The sequence below is a fragment of the Tamandua tetradactyla genome, chromosome 2 (genome assembly GCF_023851605.1).
Source record: "Tamandua tetradactyla isolate mTamTet1 chromosome 2, mTamTet1.pri, whole genome shotgun sequence".
NCBI classification, from domain to species: domain Eukaryota; kingdom Metazoa; phylum Chordata; class Mammalia; order Pilosa; family Myrmecophagidae; genus Tamandua; species Tamandua tetradactyla.
Window position 1 is genome coordinate 181,041,697 of NC_135328.1, and position 19,847 is coordinate 181,061,543.

At 39.4% G+C, this 19,847-nt stretch overlaps 1 protein-coding gene and 1 long non-coding RNA gene across 3 annotated transcripts in view; one reads left to right on the plus strand and one right to left on the minus strand.

Annotated features, from left to right (window-relative positions):
* Positions 1-19,847, plus strand: part of LOC143674380 (uncharacterized) — a 172,007-nt gene that overhangs the window by 52,136 nt on the left and 100,024 nt on the right. The gene's annotated exons all lie outside the window — the stretch shown is intronic.
* Positions 1,757-2,704, minus strand: LOC143663273 (putative olfactory receptor 2B3). The gene has a single exon (XM_077136958.1). The coding sequence runs from the start codon at positions 2,702-2,704 to the stop codon at positions 1,757-1,759; it is 948 nt and encodes a 315-aa protein (XP_076993073.1).

Sequence of the window (19,847 nt, forward strand, 5' to 3'; positions counted from 1 at the left end):
AGAAAAAGGTGGCTTCCCCACTGTCCCACAAGGTTGCAGTTGGAGATATCTGGACTACTCCATAAGCCATTGGAAAGGATGGGACTGCCCCAGGAATAAATGACTTTCAGACTTTGATACTGAATGGAGTTTGCCCTGTAGGTTTTTGGAACTGTTTGGGTCAGGTGACCAATGCATTCTTTCCAATTTCTCCCTGTGGAAATTGGAATATGTAGCCTATGACTATCCTTCCTTTGTATGTTGGCAGCAGATAACTTGCTCTAAGTTTTACAGGTCCAGAGCCAGAGGAGAATTTTGCCTTAGGACAGATGATGCCTGTAGCTGACTTTAAAGAGATTTTGTACTGTTCCTGACTTTGTATTGTATTTGTATTTTTACTGAAATGGCATAAGGCTTTGTGATATTGTGATGTAATGAATATATCTTGCATTTGGAAAGAACATGTCTTTTGGGGTCGAAAGGGTGGAATGTGCTGGTGGAATATGTTGTGTACCCCAGAAAAGCCAAATTCTTTAATCCTCATTCAGTATTGCTGGGTAGGATCTTTTTTATTGTTTCCAGGGAGATGTAATCCACCCAATTGTGGGTGATAACCTTTTAATTAGGTAGTTTCTATGAAGATGTGTCTCTACCCATTCAAGGTGGGGTTGCTTATTGGAGTCTTTTAAGAGGGAACCATTTTAGAAAAAGCTTGAGAGTCCACAAGGAAAACTCCTCTGGGGACATCCTTTGAAGGAGAAACTGGTAGCTAACAGAGGTTGCCACGTGCCTTCCCAGCTGAGAAAGAAACCCTGAATGTCATCGGCTCTTTCTTAGAGTTAAGGTATCTTTCTCTGAATGCCTTAGTTTAGATGTTTTTATGGTCTTAGAGTTGTAAACTTGAAACTTAATAAATAACCTCTTTTCCATTTCTGGTATATTGCATTCTGGTAGCTTTAACAAACGAAAACAGCAGATTTATATAGAGCATGAAACATATCAAACATTATTTCAAAAACTTTATCTATGTTAACTTCTCACAATAATCTTACAAGATGATGGTTTGCTATTATCATTATCATCCCTATTATACAGAAAAGGAAACATTCTGACTGCAAAGTAGGAGTTCCCTACCACTATGATATGGTTTGAGCCATATTTTGTCTGTGTACTAAGAGGCCCCTCAAAATATCTCTTCCCCACAGCAGAGTTTCATGTCTCAAGAGATCAGATTGCTCATGGACTCTTGGACTCATGCAATCTGGACAATGCTGATGGACACTGACCAATCCCTGAACATTTTTCTGCAGATCACTTTTCCTTTTTTCTGAGACTATGTTTCTTTAGACCTTTTCATGCTTCTAACTGAGATAGAGCATGAAATAAAAATAAAGCATGAGATAAAAAAAAACAGTGATCTGGGCCTTGGGAGTCATCTTTTTCCTAAATATTCAGAGTTGATTTAATGGGCCAAATCCACACAAACTCCTCAAATGTGAATGATGCTTTGTTTGTGCTGCACCCTTTCTTGGGCCCTGAAGAAACAGAAATGAATCAGACACAGGACCTGCCTTGGCACTCTGTCCAAAACTGGGTCTCTTGATGTTTGAAGACTGCCCAGCAGCTGGAGCCATCAGCAGGTCGCATGCCAGGAACTGTCATATATCATCTGACTTAAACTTCCTAGTTAATTATTCTTGCTTATCTACTGGGTGAGGAGAAGGAAGTGGGCAGAAGGATCGCAAGTCTAGTTGTGGCCTGCTATGCACCAGCTGTCTCACTCATGGGTCCTGCTCCAGCCTGTAACCTTGAGGAAAGCCCTCTTTACATCTTTGTTTCTGAGACTGTAGATGATGGGGTTGAGGAAGGCAGAGATGACATTGTAGAATAGGGCCAGTTTCTTGTCCCGCTCTGGGGAGGCATTGGCCCCAGGGTTCATGTACATAAACATGGCTGGTCCACAGAACATGGTAACCACAGTAATGTGGGATGCACAGGTGGAGAAGGCCTTAAATCGACCCTTGGCTGAGTGCATTCTGAAGATCGTGACAAAAATGAGGACATAAGAAGAAAGAATGAAGGAAAGAGGTACCAGGAGAAGGATGAAGCCCAGGATGAAATCTACTTGGTCATTGAGGGATGTGTCTGCACAGGCCAGCTTCAGGACAGCAGGAACCTCACAGAAGAAGTGGTTGATCTCATTGGGGCCACAGTAGGGCAGGCGTATGGTAAAGACTGTGTAGACTAGGGAACAACTGACACCCCAAATTCCACAAAAGGCCACCATTGCAACACACAGCCATGGACTCATGATAACTTTGTATCGGAGTGGATGGCAGATGGCCACATATCTATCATAGGCCATGACAGAAAAAAGCCAGCCCTCACTGATGCCCAACAACAGAAAGAAGTACATCTGGGCCACACATCCAACATAGGAGATAATTTTCTTCTGGCAGAGCAGATGCACCAACATCTGGGGCACAGTGGTGGTGACATAGCTCATATCCAGCATGGCGAGGACACTGAGAAAGAAGTACATAGGAGTGTGGAGGCAGGAGTCCAGGCAAATCAAGGTGAAAATGAGCCCATTGCCAAAAAGTGTAGAGAGGTAGATGAAGAGGAAGATGTTGAAAAGGATTGTATTAGTTTGGGAATCTTTAGAGAAGCCCAAAAGGATGAACTCAGATACAGAACTGTGGTTCTCCCAGGGGAAGTCCTGCATTTTCATTTAACTGCAGAAAGAAAAATGAACCTACTAGTAGTCTGGCTTAGGATTCATTTTCAGGCACCAAGCCATTCAGTTGCTGGAGACACTAGTAGCTACTTGGATTCTAGTTTGGATTAATATCAGAGCAGAGACTAAAGTTTACCTGGGGTAAGGCTAAATGTGAGGAGGGGAGGCAAACCTTTGTGGAATTTTTATTTGTCAGGCCCAAATCTTTCTCAGATGACCAGGGTCTCACTTCCCTCCTTCTGTCAGCCTTCCTGCTTTCCTCTTCTTCAGGAGCTACCATCACTTAGTGTATGTATTATTTAGGCTTCTTCTCCCTTAGTCCTGGTTGTAGTATAGGATGATAAAGATATGAAATTTTCCAATATTCTCCTTCTAACACCAAGCATTCAAGAGATTTTTGTTCGGTGATCTAAATTTCTGATCACTATAGAAAAATAGACAGGGAGCATTAGAAATGTGGGGAAGACATAATGGCAGAAATATTAAAACTTCTTAGACAGTTTTATCCAAGTCTATGTTTTTTGACTCTACCTTTCTGGAAGTTTTCTCACATCTGATTTTATTTAGATGGAGGGTTTTACCAACTCTACCTCTTCCTGGACATACTCACATAAAGGGAAGAGTCTTCCTGTTTGATGCTAAAACTATAACTGAAGCAGAATAGGTGTCTCTTTTGTTTAAAGGCAGCTCTGGCATCTCAGAATCTCTCCACCTTTGTGGAAAAATACTACCTAATGGTAATCTGTGCTTTGGAATCTCTTTCTTCCCTGGAGTTGATATTTATTATTGGCAGGAAGCTCTGGTTATGGCCTGAGCTTGGGGTTAGTTTATCTCTTTAAAGCAGAAGGCGGATTCCCTTGTTCATGGTATCACAGAGGGTGGTGTTTTGTAATGCTAGAGCAGGCACTTTAAATCAGAGAACTTGAGTTTAAGTCTTGGTATTTCCATTGTGACTTTGGTCAAATAATGTAATCTCCACGAGTCTCAGTTTCCTTCTCTGTAAAATGGGAATAACCAGGGAGAGATCCTGGGAGAAATAATACATTATATGTATGAAGCAGGAGCTCAATAATGCCAGTTCCCATCCAGTATTCTTGCTCATGGTGCCATTCACAGAATGGTGAAAAACACTGATAAAACACCTACTACTTATAAAGTCCTGTGCTGGGAAGTAAAGATACAAGTACAATTGAGGTATATTCCTAATCTTCAAGGAGCTTACAATCTAGCTGGGAAAGAGGAATGGAGACACAAATCATATTCTCATGTGTTTAGCAGTATGATAGAAGTATGTGCTGGGAATCACAGCTTTGTTCTAAGCACTGGAAATACTGAAGTAAAATTTTTGCCCTCAAAGAGATCACACAATGAGGAGAGAGGTAAGCAACGAATAGCAGTCAAATGGTAAGTGCTGTGAGATGAGTAAGCACGGATGTGGAGGGGGGGCATGGTAGCGCCTGGGCCAGTCTCTGGGATCCAGATGTCTCAAGAAGAACACACCTGATATGAATATTAAAAGATGAACAGGAATTAGCTAAGTAAAGAACCTAAGGAAGGGAGTTTCAACCAGAGGGAGCAGCAGGTGCAAAGGACCATAACCAACGGAGAATATCATGCAACCAGGAACCACAAGTAATAAACAAAGACTGGGACAGACTACTCTGTCTGCATACTCCTGGAAGATGAGCCTGAGTTACAGGAAGGAAAATGTTATAAAGGATATTGTATAACTTGCGAAAGAGCATGAGCATGTTCCTTTAAGCTGTGGTGAGCCACTGATGAATTTTAAGCAGACAAGTAATGAGCTCAGGATTAGGTTTTAGAAACAATTCTACTTGGGTGGAGATAAGAGAAAGGCATGAGAGGATGACTAATTGAGGAGTATGTAGGAAAGGGTAGAAGAAGGCTAGGGCTCCAGGCAATGAAGAAGAGAGGAGAGATTAGAGAGGGGTGTAGGAAATTGAATCAGTAGGATCTGGTAACTGAAGAATCTAAGAGGTGAGAAAGAGAGAAAGAAAAAGTTAGGATGAGCTCAAGCCTTCAGGCTTGGGAAGTTAAGTTGACAGTGGTACCATTTGACAAGACAGAACCTAGGAGAAAGCAGGGGAGGGAGATTGGGAGGGGAATAAAATGGTAGGGAGGTAAGGGTTAATTTTGGACAGACATACTGAGTTTGAGAAATGGGATATCATGGAGGATATGGCCATCAGACAGTTAGACATATAGCCCTGGAGCTCAGGAAAGAGATCTAAATATAAGATCAAAACCTAGGCAGAGGGTGCATGGGTAGTTCAGTGGTAGAATGCTCGCCTTCCATGCAGGAGACCCAGGTTCGATTCCTGGACCATGCACCTAAAAAAAACAAATCAAAACAAAACAAAACAAAAAACTTAGGCAGAACCACTATTTGGAGGTTAATTAAGGCACAGAATGGCTAAGAATCTCAGGGATAGCGCAGTGCAAAAGTAGGGGGTCCAAAGATGCTACCTGGAGAGGATGGGCATTTAAGAGATCAGCAGAGGAAGAAAAGGGGCCAAAGAAAGTGCACCAAGGGAGTTGGAGGAGCTTATTGCCACAAACCCAGGGAGCTGGAGTCTCCAGGAAGGGTGAGTGCGGTGGTACCAAATGTTGCAGGGAGGGCAAGAAGAAACAGGAATAAAAACTGTTCATAAAATATGGAAACTACTAGTGACTGAGATGTGGGATGTTTCTGTGGAGTGAGGAAGGAACAAGTCAAATTTCAGTAGGTTGGGAGGAGTGAACTGGTCTGTTAGGAGAAGGATTGAGATGGAGATATCTATATATGGATGCAAAGCAGAGGGACAGTATTGTTTTGTTTCTCCCAAGGTGGAAAAGAGTTCAAGTGTATGTATATACTAAGGGAAAAACAAAGAGGAGGGAGGGAGAAGTGATGGAGCAAGGTCTCTTAGGAATTAGATAGCAATAGGACTAAGAGCACAGACCATGAAAGGTGGTTTCAATTAAAGTAAAAATTGAAGGGGGAAGAGATAAGAATGAGGTACATACAGATCAGTTAAAACAATGACCACCAGGAAATTTAGATCCCATGACTTCTTCCTTCACAATGTCTCCTGTACACAGTGAGGAAGAAGATCTAATGCATAAGTTAAAAATTGGATTTCAGGAGCCTCAAGTGGATGGAACAGATCCATGACAATAAAAAGAAACAGAGCAAAATGTAAGATCCTCTCTACCATCCCTTGAGCTCAAAAATCCAACTATACCAAATTCAGAAAGGGCAGAATCAATTTGGTAGCCATTCACTGAGAAATAACTGAGAACTTAAAGTGGGTCAGTATAAGAAAACTGCTGAAATGTCAACCTGAGGCTATGTCATTGAGAAAGGACCTCGTCAGATCATGGGAAGTGTTACATGTCTGCTCTCTGAAGTAACCAGACACACATGGAGCCTTGTTCTCACTGCCACATTTTAGAGAGAATGTGGACAAATGAAACAGATGAGGGAGGGTTTGGAAACCACATGTAAGGATGAATTGAAGCAATTGAGAATGTTTCCCCTAAAGAACTGAAAGCTGTAGATGAGGACCAACTCTATTAAAGGCTTTCAAATGCAAGACAGATGAGATTTGTTCTGGGTGGTCACAAGAGATGTACTTGGGAGTTTTATCAGGAAAGCAGGGTTCAGTTAGATAAAACCAGTTTACATTAGTGAGAGCCACAGATAGAATTGGTCCACAGATAGGATCAACTGTCCTGGAAGGCAGTGAGCTTTCTGACTCCATGAGAGGATAAAACAGAAATAGCTGACCACATGTCAAGGATGCATTATGATCAGACCTGCATATGGATTGAGATTGAGTAGGAGAGTCTGTGAAGTCCGCTCAATCTGGAAGAGTTGATGATTTTGCCATTCCTCTGTCCTGTCCTTCATCCAGCTTTACCCAGACCTGATGCCTGTTATCTTTTAGTAATCACCCCACTATGTAGCCCCTGCTACATAGTATCCTATGTAGCCCCTGCTACATAGTATCCTATGTAGCCCCTGCTACATAGTATCCTATGTAGCCCCTGCTACATAGTAAGTGCCCAAGATACAGTGCCAAATAGAGAAAAGGAGTAGAAGAGAGCACAGATGGGGAGGAATAGAAGGACCAGAAATAAATGAATGAGGGCCTATGAGCCTACTATGAGCCTACTCCCCTGCCATCCTGTTGCCTGGCCTGGGGATGTGCCAGGGAGAAATACCAGGATACCAGTATATAGTTTAGAGGTAGTTGCCTTAGTTTTCTTTTCCAATCAGAGCATCACAGCTATTCCTAAGTCCAGTATCTACCCCTAGCTCCCTGAATCCCCTGAATCCTCAAGCAGCCTCTTCCTCAACTCCTATAATTAGTCAACTCTACCTAGCTCTTTGTAATTTGTTCCTTGTTCTCCTCAATCCAAAGATCCAATCTAATTACTTGGGTTCAGAGGGGAGCCAACTGTCTCAGTTCAATAGCAACAGCTTTCAATTCCTTCCATGTTTCTCCCCTAACCCTCTTCACCCAAAAGAAAGATAAAGAAAGAAAGAGAAAGACAAAGAGATAAATAGATAACTGGATAGAGGGAAATTAATGAACAGAGTAGGACAGAAGTCAAGGAGAAACAGTGGACAGAGGGAAGAGCAGATGCCCAGATCTGAAGGGTCCGATAAGGATGGAAAGTGGGTGGAGGCAGGCAGGCACCCAGCCAGCCTAGACATGAGCATCAGCAGGGGTGGTCTAGGTGTGGGGACTGCTGTGCCTCAGGCCCTGTTTCTGCTCTCTCCCTTCCTTACCTGGTACTGGGCTCTGTATGGGGGATGAGTTAGGAACCTGCTGAGTCTTCTTTTAATATATTGCTCCTGATCCTTAGGGAGGACAAATCAGCAGCTTCTTAATTAGACTTCTAGGCTTTAGGATTCTCCAGATGCCATGGAAGCTCTCCCAAAGCCTGATCACACATTACATCTCCTCAGCCTGGCACTCAAGGCCTACAAACCCACTCACCCTGACACTCCCAACTCAAAGCCCCCTACTACAGGACTCTCCCAGCATTGCCTAGCAGTTCAGGGCAGACAGAGGTGTGAGCAGCAATTAGAGCAAGTACATAGATTGGAGAAGCACAAGGTAGGGGGAAGGAAGGGCTCCTCTCTGCTCTTATCCCCTAGGATGCTCCCCAGTCCTTGTTCCAACCTCTCCACCATGTCCTTCTGGGTCCTATCCAACATGGTGTCCTCGCATTTTATGGCCCCAAGAGACTGACCTCCTATAGGGAAGTGAATACATCCCAAACAACTGTGGGATCCTTTGTGGAACCTGGTTCAGGATGAAGCAACCAGTATTCCACATGGGAGTAAAACCATGTGCAGTCAGAAAACCTGAAATCAAATCCTGGCTCTGTCACTTACAAATAGGATGATGCTGGTTAAGATTCCAAACTCCCTGTGCCTCAATTATCAGTAAAAAGGGATAAGAACAGTATAGAGTAATTGTGAGGATTAGATGTGATCAGTCATGTATGGATGTAGTCAAATGTGCTTTGCATATAGATTATGCTCAGCCAGACTCCATGTAGAAAGAGGAAACAAAGAACCTTGTCCATTTCAGACCTGGCACTGAGAGGACAAAAATGTTTCCCCAGAGATCCTTTTAACCAAAACCTTAGCTTTAGCGGGGTTAGAAATCCAAATTTCTATTACCTGCAAGGCTCACCATAACCTCAATTAAAGAATTTAGTTTAAAGTAGTCACAGAGTAACAATACTTTTCCTCTCTAGGCAAGTGACAGAAACAAATGAAAGCCTTCTCTGGATGAGCTCAGTTCTCATGGTTCAAGTTTCAAGGAAAATGATCACCTCATAGTCAAAAGTCAAAAAAGCAAACACACACACACAAAACGATAGACAAGAAATAATACACCACATAGGAAGAAAAACCAGAAATGTGAGATAGTAGAAACACACCAGAGATACTGGAATTATCAGACAGAATAGAAAATAGAAGCTCAAAATATGAAAAAGAAATGAGACTCTATAATGAATGACTAGGACACAATAAAATGAGATTTCAGAGCAACAAAGAGAAGAACTTCTAAACAGCTTGAGATAAACACCATTTGTACTACAAAGAAATGGCAAATAGAGGAAAGTACTCTATTTGCATCACCAACAATAGAATTCATTGCAGAGTGAAGTAATTTCAATGTGCTGAAAGAAAGTAACAGTCAACCTACACTTCTATGTCCTGATAATTTTAAGAATGAGGATTTTTGCATATTATTATTGTGCTGACCACCTTTTTGAATTATATTATAATTATAATAGTATTTAAATTTCAGATTCTTTTAGGATTTACTGATTGCATGGACATTTTTGTTGACTCTGCAACCTAGAGCCCAATCTCTCCATCCTGTACCATACCGAACAGTGGCAATGTAGATTGAGAAACTGATTTTACAGAGTGAGCCTGATTGGTCTAAGGATAATTGCAACCTCCTCCCTTGTTTTCTGATTCAATCTGAGAAACATTTCATTCAGTAGGTGATTTTAGCCAATTAGTTGAAGTGTTATGACATATTTTTTGTTTTTTTTGTGTGTGTGTATGTATATATATTTGTATGCTGTATGGCGGGGTCACATTTCATTATTTTTCCATGTGAGTATCCCTTTATTGAGGCACCATTTGTTGTATTTTTGTTTGTTTGGGTTCTTTTTGTTTCTTTTGCTTGTTTGTTTTTTGGGAAGTGCATGGACCAGGAATCGAACCTGGCATTGCAGGCCAGAATTCTACCACTGAACTACCCTTTTACCCCCTGTATATGTTTTAAATTATGCTTTCAGTTTTTCGTTTTTATTTTGTTTATCCACGTTTCCTTTATTTTGTGCTAAAATTTTGTATGAATTTATTGAGATATAATTCAAATACCATCTTAGTATCCCTGAGCTGGTGTGAAAAATAACATACAAAGGGTTGGCTTAAATGACAAGAATTCGTTGGCTCACAGTTTTAGAGGCCAGCAGTATAAATCAAGGCAATGTCTATAAGGTATGCCTCCTTCAGGTGTAGATAACATTTGGCTGGTCAGCAATCCTTGGGTTGTTTGGCTTTCCTGTCACATGGTGATGTCCGCTCCTTTCTCTTCCAGGTTTCCACTGACTTCTGCTTTCTTCTTGTGATCTTCTCTGAGCCTGTCCAAATATCATCTGCTTATAAAGCACCCCAGTAATTCAGATTAAGACCCAAGCTCATTGGACTGCACCTTAACTAAACTAACATTTTCAAGACAGATTTACAATGGATTCACACCCACAGGAATGTGGATTAAGATTAAGAACACATCTAAATTGGGCTATATAAGTCAATCTACCACACTCACCATAAAATTTACCCTTTTACATTGCATATTTCAGTGGTTTTAAATATAGTCACAAGGTTGTGTACCATCACCTCTATCTATTTTCAGAGCATTTTTATCACTACAAAAAGAAACACTTATTTCATTAGAAATCATTTTCCATTCTCCCTTTACCCCACCCACTAGAACCATAAATATACTTTAAATTTGCCAACTTTGTGCATTTAATATAAATGAATGCATAAGGTTTGTGGCCTTTTGTATCTGGCTTCTTTTACTTAGCATGTTTCAAGGTTCATCCTTGTTGCAGTATATATCAGTATTTCATTCCTTTTTATGGCTGAATTGTAATCCATTGTGTAGACAGACAACATTTTGCTTATTCATTCATCAGTTGATGAATATTTGGGTTGTTTGCACTTTTTGTTTTTACTATTTTGAGTAATGCTACTATAAACATTCATGTACAGGTTTTTGGTTGAACATGTTTTCAGTTCTTTTGGGTATATACATAGAAATGGAATTTCTGGGTCCTATGGACACTCAATCTTTTACTTTTGGAGGAATTACAAGATTGTTTTTCCAAACTGGCTGCAAAATTTTATATTCCCACAAAAATATATAAGGGTTCTAATTTCTCCACATCATCATCAACACTCATTCTTTTCTTTTGATTGTAACCATATTAGTGGGTGTAAACTGGTTCCTCACTGAGGTTTTGATTTTAGTTTCTCTAATGACTAATGATGTTAAGTGGCTTTTCATATGCTTAATGGCCATTTGTATATCCTTTTTGAAATTCTATCTATTAATTAAAATGGTATATTGAAGTGTCCAACTATTATTGTAGTTGTGTCTATTTCTCACCTCTGTTTTGCCAGTGTTTGCCTCATGTATTTTGGGGCACCATGTTAGGTGCCTAAATATTTATGATTGTTACATCTTGGCAGATTGCCCCTTTTATTAATATATACTGCCCTTTGTCTCTTATAACAGCCTTTGACTTAAAGTTTATTTTTTCTGATATTAGTATAACTACTCACAGCTCATTTTAGCTAATATTTGCATGGAATATCTTTTTCCAGCCTTTCACTTTCATCCTGTTTGGGTCTTTGAGTCTAAGGTGAGTCTCTTGTGAATACATATAATTGGATCATGCTTTTTTTTTTAATCCATTATGCCAGTCTGTGTATTTTGATTAAGGAGTTTAATCCATTAACATTCAGGGCTATCACTGTAAAGGAAGTACTTATTTCAGTCATTTTGACCTTTGGTTTTTATATGTCACATGTTTTCTTTGGTCTGTCTTTTCTTTTAATGTAACCTCCTTTTCTGTATAGTTGATCTTTTGTGTTATATCCGACTGATCCCTTTCTCACTTCTGTTTCTATATATTTTTAAAATACTTTCTTTGTGGTTACCCTGGGGTTTATGTTGTACAAATTATATCTATAACCTCATAATGTGAAGAGATACCAATTTAGCTTCAATAGCATACGTATTCTCTGAATCTTCATTTCTTCACACTATGCCAAGCTACCCTCTCCTGATTTTTCTTGTCATCCTGCAGAACTCCCCTTAGTAATTCTTGTAAGTCAGACTTTTTGTTGACAGAAGGTCAGTATATTATTTAGGGTTCTTAGGGGAAAAGAACCAACAGGTGATATCTATAAATATGAGATTTTTACAAATGTCTTACACAACTGGGGGATGGAAGAGTCCAAAATCTGTAGGGCAAGCCATGAGCTTGCAGCTTCCATGAAGTTCCTCAGTGAAGACCCCAGGAGAAGCTAGCTGGCTGAAGCAGAGGGAGAGAGAGATTATCTCTTCTGAATTCTCCTTAAAAAGCCTCCAGGTAATCAGTTTAAGCATTACTCATTGCAGAAGACTCCCCTTAGCTGACTGCAGATATAGTCAGCCATTGGATGCAACCATTATGATCATGATTTAAGTCCACAACATGTCCTCATAGCAACAGATAGACCAGTGTTTGCTTGACAAGAGAATGGGGCTCCATGACCTGGCCAAATTGATACATGAACCTAATCATCACAGTCAGTTTCTGTTTATCTGTGAATATTTTAAACTTCCTCATTTTTAGAGGACAGTTTTGCCTGATAAAGAACTTTTGACAGGCAGATTTTCTCTTTAATATATCATTCCTTATCAGTCCCTATCATGACCTTAGATATATCATTCCACTGCCTTCTAACCTCCATGGTTTCTGATGAGAAATTGGAACTTAAGTCTATGGAGGATCACTTGTGCTTTAGTTTGTAAGCAGCTGGAATGCAAAATACCCGAAACAGAATGGCTTGCAGTTCTAAGGCCATGGAAATGTCCAAATTAAGGCACCAACAAGAGGTAACCTTCACTCAAGAAAGGCCAGTGAAGTTCAGGGTTTTTCTCTCAGCTGGTAGGGCACATGGCAATGTCTGCTAGCTTTCTCTCCCTGCTTCTTGTTTCATGAAGCGTTCCTGGAGGTGTTTTCCTTCTTCATCTCTGAAGGTCTCTGGCTGTGTGGACTTTGTAGCTTTTTCCAAAATGGTTCCCTTAAAGGGCTCAAGTAAGCAACCCCACCTTGAATGGGTGGAGATGCATCTTCATGGAAGCCATCTAATCAAAAGTTACCACCCATAACTGGGTGGATCACATCTCCATGGAAACAATCTAAATGCTCCCACCCAGCAATATTGGATGAGGAATGAGAAAGAACTTAGCTTTTCTGGGGTACCCAACAGATTCAAATTAGCACAACTGGCATGTGTTCCTCTTGTTGCTTTCAGAATTCTCTCTTTATATCTTTGGCATTTGACATTCTGATTAGTATATGTCTTGGAGTAGGTCTATTAGGATATATTCTGTTTGGAGTAGGTAGCACCTCTTGGACATGTATATTTATGTCTTTCATTTCCAAAATTTGGAAAATTTGGGCTATTATTTCCTCAAATATTATTTCTGATCCTTTTCACTTCTATTCTCTTGTGGGGACACCCATGATGCTTATGTTTGTGCACTTTGTACTGTCATTCAAATCCCTGAGAAACTGCTCAATTTTTTCTATTCTTTTCTCTACCTGTTCTTATTACCTCTGATTTTGATTATCCTATTTTCTAGTTCATTGATTCTTTCTTCTGCTGTTCAAAACTGGTCTTGTATGCCTCTAGTGTATTTTAATCTCTACTCTTTTAACTATCATCCCCATAATTTCTGTTACATTTTTTATACTTTCAAATTCTTCTTTTTGTTCAAACATTTTCTTTTTAATATCCTTTATCTCTTAATGCATATTTTCCTTCATCTCTTTGAATGGATTTAGGAGATTTTTTTGAACTTCTTTGATTGGTTGTTACAAAATCTGTGCTCCTCTGATGTTTTAACATCAGACATATTTCTCAGTATAGGTTGTAATTTTTTGCTTATGCTTGTGTATAGGCATCTGTTTATCTTGATAAGTTTGTCTTGATGGGTTAACTCAGAAGGTCTGTTTCTCCTTCTTGTCTAGGGTTTTATTGTTGATTGGTTTTATGACAAGACTCTTCTTGGACACTTGGCCCAACTTATTCTTTAAATAAGACCTTAACTCTTAGGCATAATTAAAAATAGGCTTAGCTTCTATCCTATAGAAATAAGTTTCATAAAAGCAAGCTTCAAGATCAGGGACTTGGCTTATTACATTGGGAATCCCTAGTGTTTAAGAGAGAATCAGGGGTTTCCCAGGTGGGAAAGTTTAATAGTTCCATATTTTTTTCCCAGTCCCTCAAGGCACTTTGCCTATACTATTTAATTATCTATCTAGGGGGTGACTCTTAGGCATTAATTATAAGTAGGCTTAGCTTTGCCACTACAGAAATGGTTCCTTAGGGCAAGCCTCAAAATCAAGGGCTTGGCTTATTAAATTGGGAGCCCCAGTTGCTCAAGAGAATATCAGGAATTCTCCAAGGGGGAAAGTTTAAGAGTTACACATTTTTTTCTCCAGTCCCTCAAAGGACTTTGCAAATACTTTCTCACTTTCTATCCCAAAATACTCTGAAATGCATTAGGGTATAATATTAGCTTGTACAGAATATTTAGATTTTATTCTTTATTCTACATTCCGTGCCAAATAAAGCTGAATTAGGTTATTTAAATAAACTGATCAGACAGGTTAAATTGGATAGTGTGCTACAGAAGATTTAAATTTTGAACAAACTAAACATCTCTTCTTTTGGTCTCACACAGAAGTCAAGGTTTTAAAATGTAGACAATATTATCTTTTACCCTGTATTCTGATTTGCCTTAGTCTTAACCAGATCAGTTTCATTCACATCTTTAACTGAAGTCTGATCTCTAGTTTATTTAACAGTTGCTCTGTGAATTAATGCTGACTTTCAGAGCTAGAGAAATCTCAGGTGCCACACAGATACTCAAAATTTCAGGGAACTACCAGGTTATACAAAGAGCAAAGCATCTCAGAATTTAGAAATAACAGTTAAATCTCAAGGATAAATGTGACTGCTGTAAGAGCGTACAATCTAAGCCCTAATTTCCTTGTAAGTATTTTAAATGAAGCTACTTTCAGAAATAAAAAAAAAATTAACAGTTGTCCTTTACTGGCAAACCATAACAGAGATTTTGTCCTGTCTCACCTTTACATATTTACCAGAGTTATGTTAATCAATAGCTAAGGATAGTTTGTATATTTGTGTTACTTTTCTTTTAAAGTCCCTTTTTGTTGTAAATGAAGTTCCAACTTACAGCTGACCACATATACTTTTAGAGATGCATTAGAGCAAAGTAGTGTGACTGACAAGTAAATGTGATTGTTTCCATGACCTGTAGACTTTTCTAAGAATAATTAAAACCATGATACCATTGTCTAGTATCATAAAGATCACTATTAGAAGATAAAATGGACTATGAGGACATTGTTGTGTTAATTTGAATCTGTCATATACCCCAGAAAAGCCATATTCTTTCTCCTAATCCAATCTTATGAGCAGCAGACCTATCATTTAGGGTGGAAAGTTTAATTGGATTTTTTCCATGGAGATGTAACCCACTCAATTGTGAATGTGACCTTTGACTAGATGGAGATATAGACACATTTGGAGATGGTTGGAGTGCTGACAGAGAGAGATGTCTAGACACAGAGATTTGGAGATGCAGAGCCCAGCAGACATTGCCATGTGTCTTCCCATGAGATGCTAAGCAACCCCACAGCCAGAAGGATCCACAGGGGCTGAGAGAGTCATTTGAAACCATAAGCTGGTAGAAAATGCAGATGCCAGCCATGCACCTTCCCATATGACAGACTGTGGCCTTTCTTTGGAGTAAAGGTGTTTTTATCTGGATGCCTTAGTTTGGGCATTTTTGTGGCCTTAGAAATGTAAACTTGTAACTTAATAAATTCCCTTTATGAAAGCTGATCCATTTATGGTATAAGGCATCCTGGCAGTGTTAGCAGACTAAAATAATTGCCAAGTCTTTAGGAATTTTCATACAATCTCAAAATATATGAATAACATTCCACCCATACAAATTCAGCTAACAAAAGGATACAAAATCCCTTTTAATTATTGTAATACTTCCCAAACTCCTCCTACGTAATATGCTAAATTGTTTTACCATCTGGCTTTTACAAGATGAAAGAACAAATCCCTTGAAACAGTTTTCCTTTAAAAGTGATTGTTTTCTGAAATAAAGTATGATACAATGAACATAAACATTAACAGGGATATTATTCTGATATAAAATCTTTGTCTTCTAGATGGAGTACTCAGTTGGTTAAGAAAAACTTTTTATAACATTTTTTCATTAAGAGCAGACTAACAATAGGCGGGGCCAAGATGGTGGCTTAGTAAGGTACGTGCGTCTTAGTTCCTCCTCCAAAGCAACTACTAGGTGAACTGAAACAATGCAGAGCAGCTCCCGGGGCTACGGCAGGGAATGGACACACAGCGTACCCCAGTCTGGACTGGCTAGTCTGACTGCGAGACTCAGCTCTGGTGAGATCCCAGAGCGGCACGTGATTTCCTGAGCAGCGGCAGCTGTGGCAGCTGGAGCTCTCCCTCCCTCCTTCCCGGGCCGGCTGAGAGTCTCGGAGAGGCAAGTTTCCCAAGCCGAGGCGGCCGGTGCCCCTCTTTTGCGGGCAACTTCCTGGTCCAGCTACGAGTCTCGGATCAGAGGGCTACCCAAGCCGCAGTGGCTCTCCCCCGCGGGCGGCTTCATGGTCCGGTGGGGAATTCCCCAGGCCTGCTGCGGCTGGCGACCAGCCACAGGGTCCCCTCAAGCCGCGGCGGCTGATGCCCCCACCACACGCGCCCCCCCCGAACCAACGGAGAGAATTGGATCGGAAATCCCCAGGCCGTGGAGATCGGTGACCGGGGGGATCCCTTCCAAACATGTGAGACAAACGTGTGCCACGAGCGCCACCTACTGGGCAGGATAAGAAAAACAGAACCCAGAGATTTCACAGAAAAATCTTACAACTTTGTTGGGTACGACTCCCAGGGAAATCTGACTAAATGCCCAGACGCCAGCAGCAGAAGATAATGGTCCACACTGAGAAGATTGAGAATATGGCCCAGTCAAAGGAACAAACCAATAGTTCAAATGAGATACAAGAGCTGAGTCAACTAATACTGAATATACGAACAGAAATGGAAAACCTCTTCAAAAATGAAATCGATAAATTGAGGGAGGACATGAAGAAGACATGGGCTGAACATAAAGAAGAAATAGAAAAACTGAAAAAACAAATCACAGAACTTATGGAAGTGAAGGATAAAGTAGAAAAGATGAAAAAAACAATGGATACCTACAATGATAGATTTAAAGAGACAGAAGATAGAATTAGTGATTTGGAGGATGGAACATCTGAATTCCAAAAAGAAACAGAAACTATCAGGAAAAGAATGGAAAAATTTGAACAGGGTATCAGGGAACTCAAGGACAATATGAACTGCACAAATATACATGTTGTGGGTGTCCCAGAAGGAGAAGAGAAGGGAAAAGGAGGAGAACAACTAATGGAAGAAATTATCACTGAAAATTTCCCAACTCTTATGAAAGACCTAAAATTACAGATCCAAGAAGTGCAGCGCACCCCAAAGAGATTAGACCCAAATAGGCATTCTCTAAGACACTTACTAGTTAGAATGTCAGAGGTCAAAGAGAAAGAGAGGATCTTGAAAGCAGCAAGAGAAAAACAATCCATCACATACAAGGGAAACCCAATAAGACTGTGTAGATTTCTCAGCAGAAACCATGGGAGCTAGAAGATAGTGGGATGATATATTTAAATTACTCAAAGAGAAAAACTGCCAACCAAGACTCCTATATCCAGCAAAATTATCCTTCAAAAATGAGGGAGAAATTAAAACATTCTCAGACAAAAAGTCACTGAGAGAATTTGTGACCAAGAGACCAGCTCTGTAAGAAATACTAAAGGGAGAACTAGAGTCAGATACAAAAAGACAGAAGAGAGAGGTATGGAGAAGAGTGTAGAAAGAAGGAAAATCAGATATGATATATATAATACAAAAGGCAAAATGTTAGAGGGAAATATTATCCAAACAGTAATAACACTAAATGTTAATGGACTGAATTCCCCAATCAAAGGGCATAGACTGGCAGAATGGATTAAAAAACAGGATCCTTCTATATGCTGTCTACAGGAAACACATCTTAGACCCAAAGATAAACATAGATTGAAAGTGAAAGGTTGGGAAAAGATATTTCATGCAAATAACAACCAGAAAAGAGCAGGAGTGGCTATACTAATATCCAACAAATTAGACTTCAAATGTAAAACAGTTAAAAGAGACAAAGAAGGACACTATATACTAATAAAAGGAACAATTAAACAAGAAGACATAACAATCATAAATATTTACGCACCAAACCAGAATGCCCCAAAATATGTGAGGAATACACTGCAAACACTGAAAAGGGAAATAGACTCATATACCATAATAGTTGGAGACTTAAATTCACCACTCTCATCAATGGACAGAACATCTAGACAGAGGATCAATAAAGAAATAAAGAATCTGAATATTACTATAAATGAGCTAGACTTAACAGACATTTATAGGACATTACATCCCACAACAGCAGGATACACCTTTTTCTCAAGTGCTCATGTATCATTCTCAAAGATAGACCATATGCTGGGTCACAAAGCAAGTCTTAACAAATTTAAAAAGATCGAAATCATACACAACACTTTCTTGGATCATAAAGGAATGAAGTTGGAAATCAATAATAGGCGGAGTGCCAGAAAATTCACAAATACGTGGAGGCTCAACAACACAGTCTTAAACAACAAGTGGGTCAAAGAAGAAATTTCAAGAGAAATTAGTAAATACCTTGAGGCGAATGAAAATGAAAACACAACATATCAAAACCTATGGGACGCAGCAAAGGCAGTGCTAAGAGGGAAATTTATTGCCCTAAATGCCTATATCAGAAAAGAAGAAAAGGCAAAAATGCAGGAATTAACTGTCCACTTGGAAGAACTGGAGAAAGAACAGCAAACTAATCCCAAAGCAAGCAAAAGGAAAGAAATAACAAAGATTAGAGCAGAAATAAATGAAATTGAAAACATGAAAACAATAGAGAAAATCAATAAGGCCAGAAGTTGGTTCTATGAGAAAATCAATAAGATTGATGGGCCCTTAGCAAGATTGACAAAAAGAAGAAGAGAGAGGATGCAAATAAATAAGATCAGAAATGGAAGAGGAGACATAACTACTGACCTCACAGAAATAAAGGAGGTAATAACAGAATACTATGAACAACTTTACGCTAATAAATACAACAATTTAGATGAAATGGATGGGTTCCTGGAAAGACATGAACAACCAACTTTGACTCAAGAAGAAATAGATGACCTCAACAAACCAGTCACAAGTAAAGAGATTGAATTAGTCATTCAAAAGCTTCCTAAAAAGAAAAGTCCAGGACCAGACGGCTACACATGTGAATTCTATCAAACATTCCAGAAAGAATTAGTACCAACTCTCCTCAAACTCTTCAAAAAAATTGAAGTGGAGGGAAAACTACCTAATTCATTCTATGAAGCCAACATCACCCTCATACCAAAACCAGGCAAAGATATTACAAAAAAGGAAAACTACAGGCCAATCTCTCTAATGAATATAGATGCAAAAATCCTCAATAAAATTCTAGCAAATCGTATCCAACCACACATTAAAAGAATTATACATCATGACCAAGTAGGATTCATCCCAGGTATGCAAAGATGGTTCAACATAAGAAAATCAATTAATGTAATACACCATATCAACAAATCAAAGCAGAAAAATCACATGATCATCTCAATTGATGCAGAGAAGGCATTTGACAAGATTCAACATCCTTTCCTGTTGAACACTTTAAAGGATAGGAATACAAGGGAACTTCCTTAAAATGATAGAGGGAATATATGAAAAACCCACAGCTAATATCATCCTCAATGGGGAAAAATTGAAAACTTTCCCCCTAAGATCAGGAACAAGACAAGGATGTCCACTATCACCACTATTATTCAACATTGTGTTGGAGGTTCTAGCCAGAGCAATTAGACAAGAAAAAGAAATACAAGGCATCAAAATTGGAAAGGAAGAAGTAAAACTATCACTGTTTGCAGACGATATGATACTATACGTCAAAAACCCAGAAAAATCTACAACAAAACTACTAGAGCTAATAAATGAGTACAGCAAAGTAGCAGGTTACAAGATCAACATTCAAAAATCTGTAGCATTTCTATACACTAGCAATGAACAAGC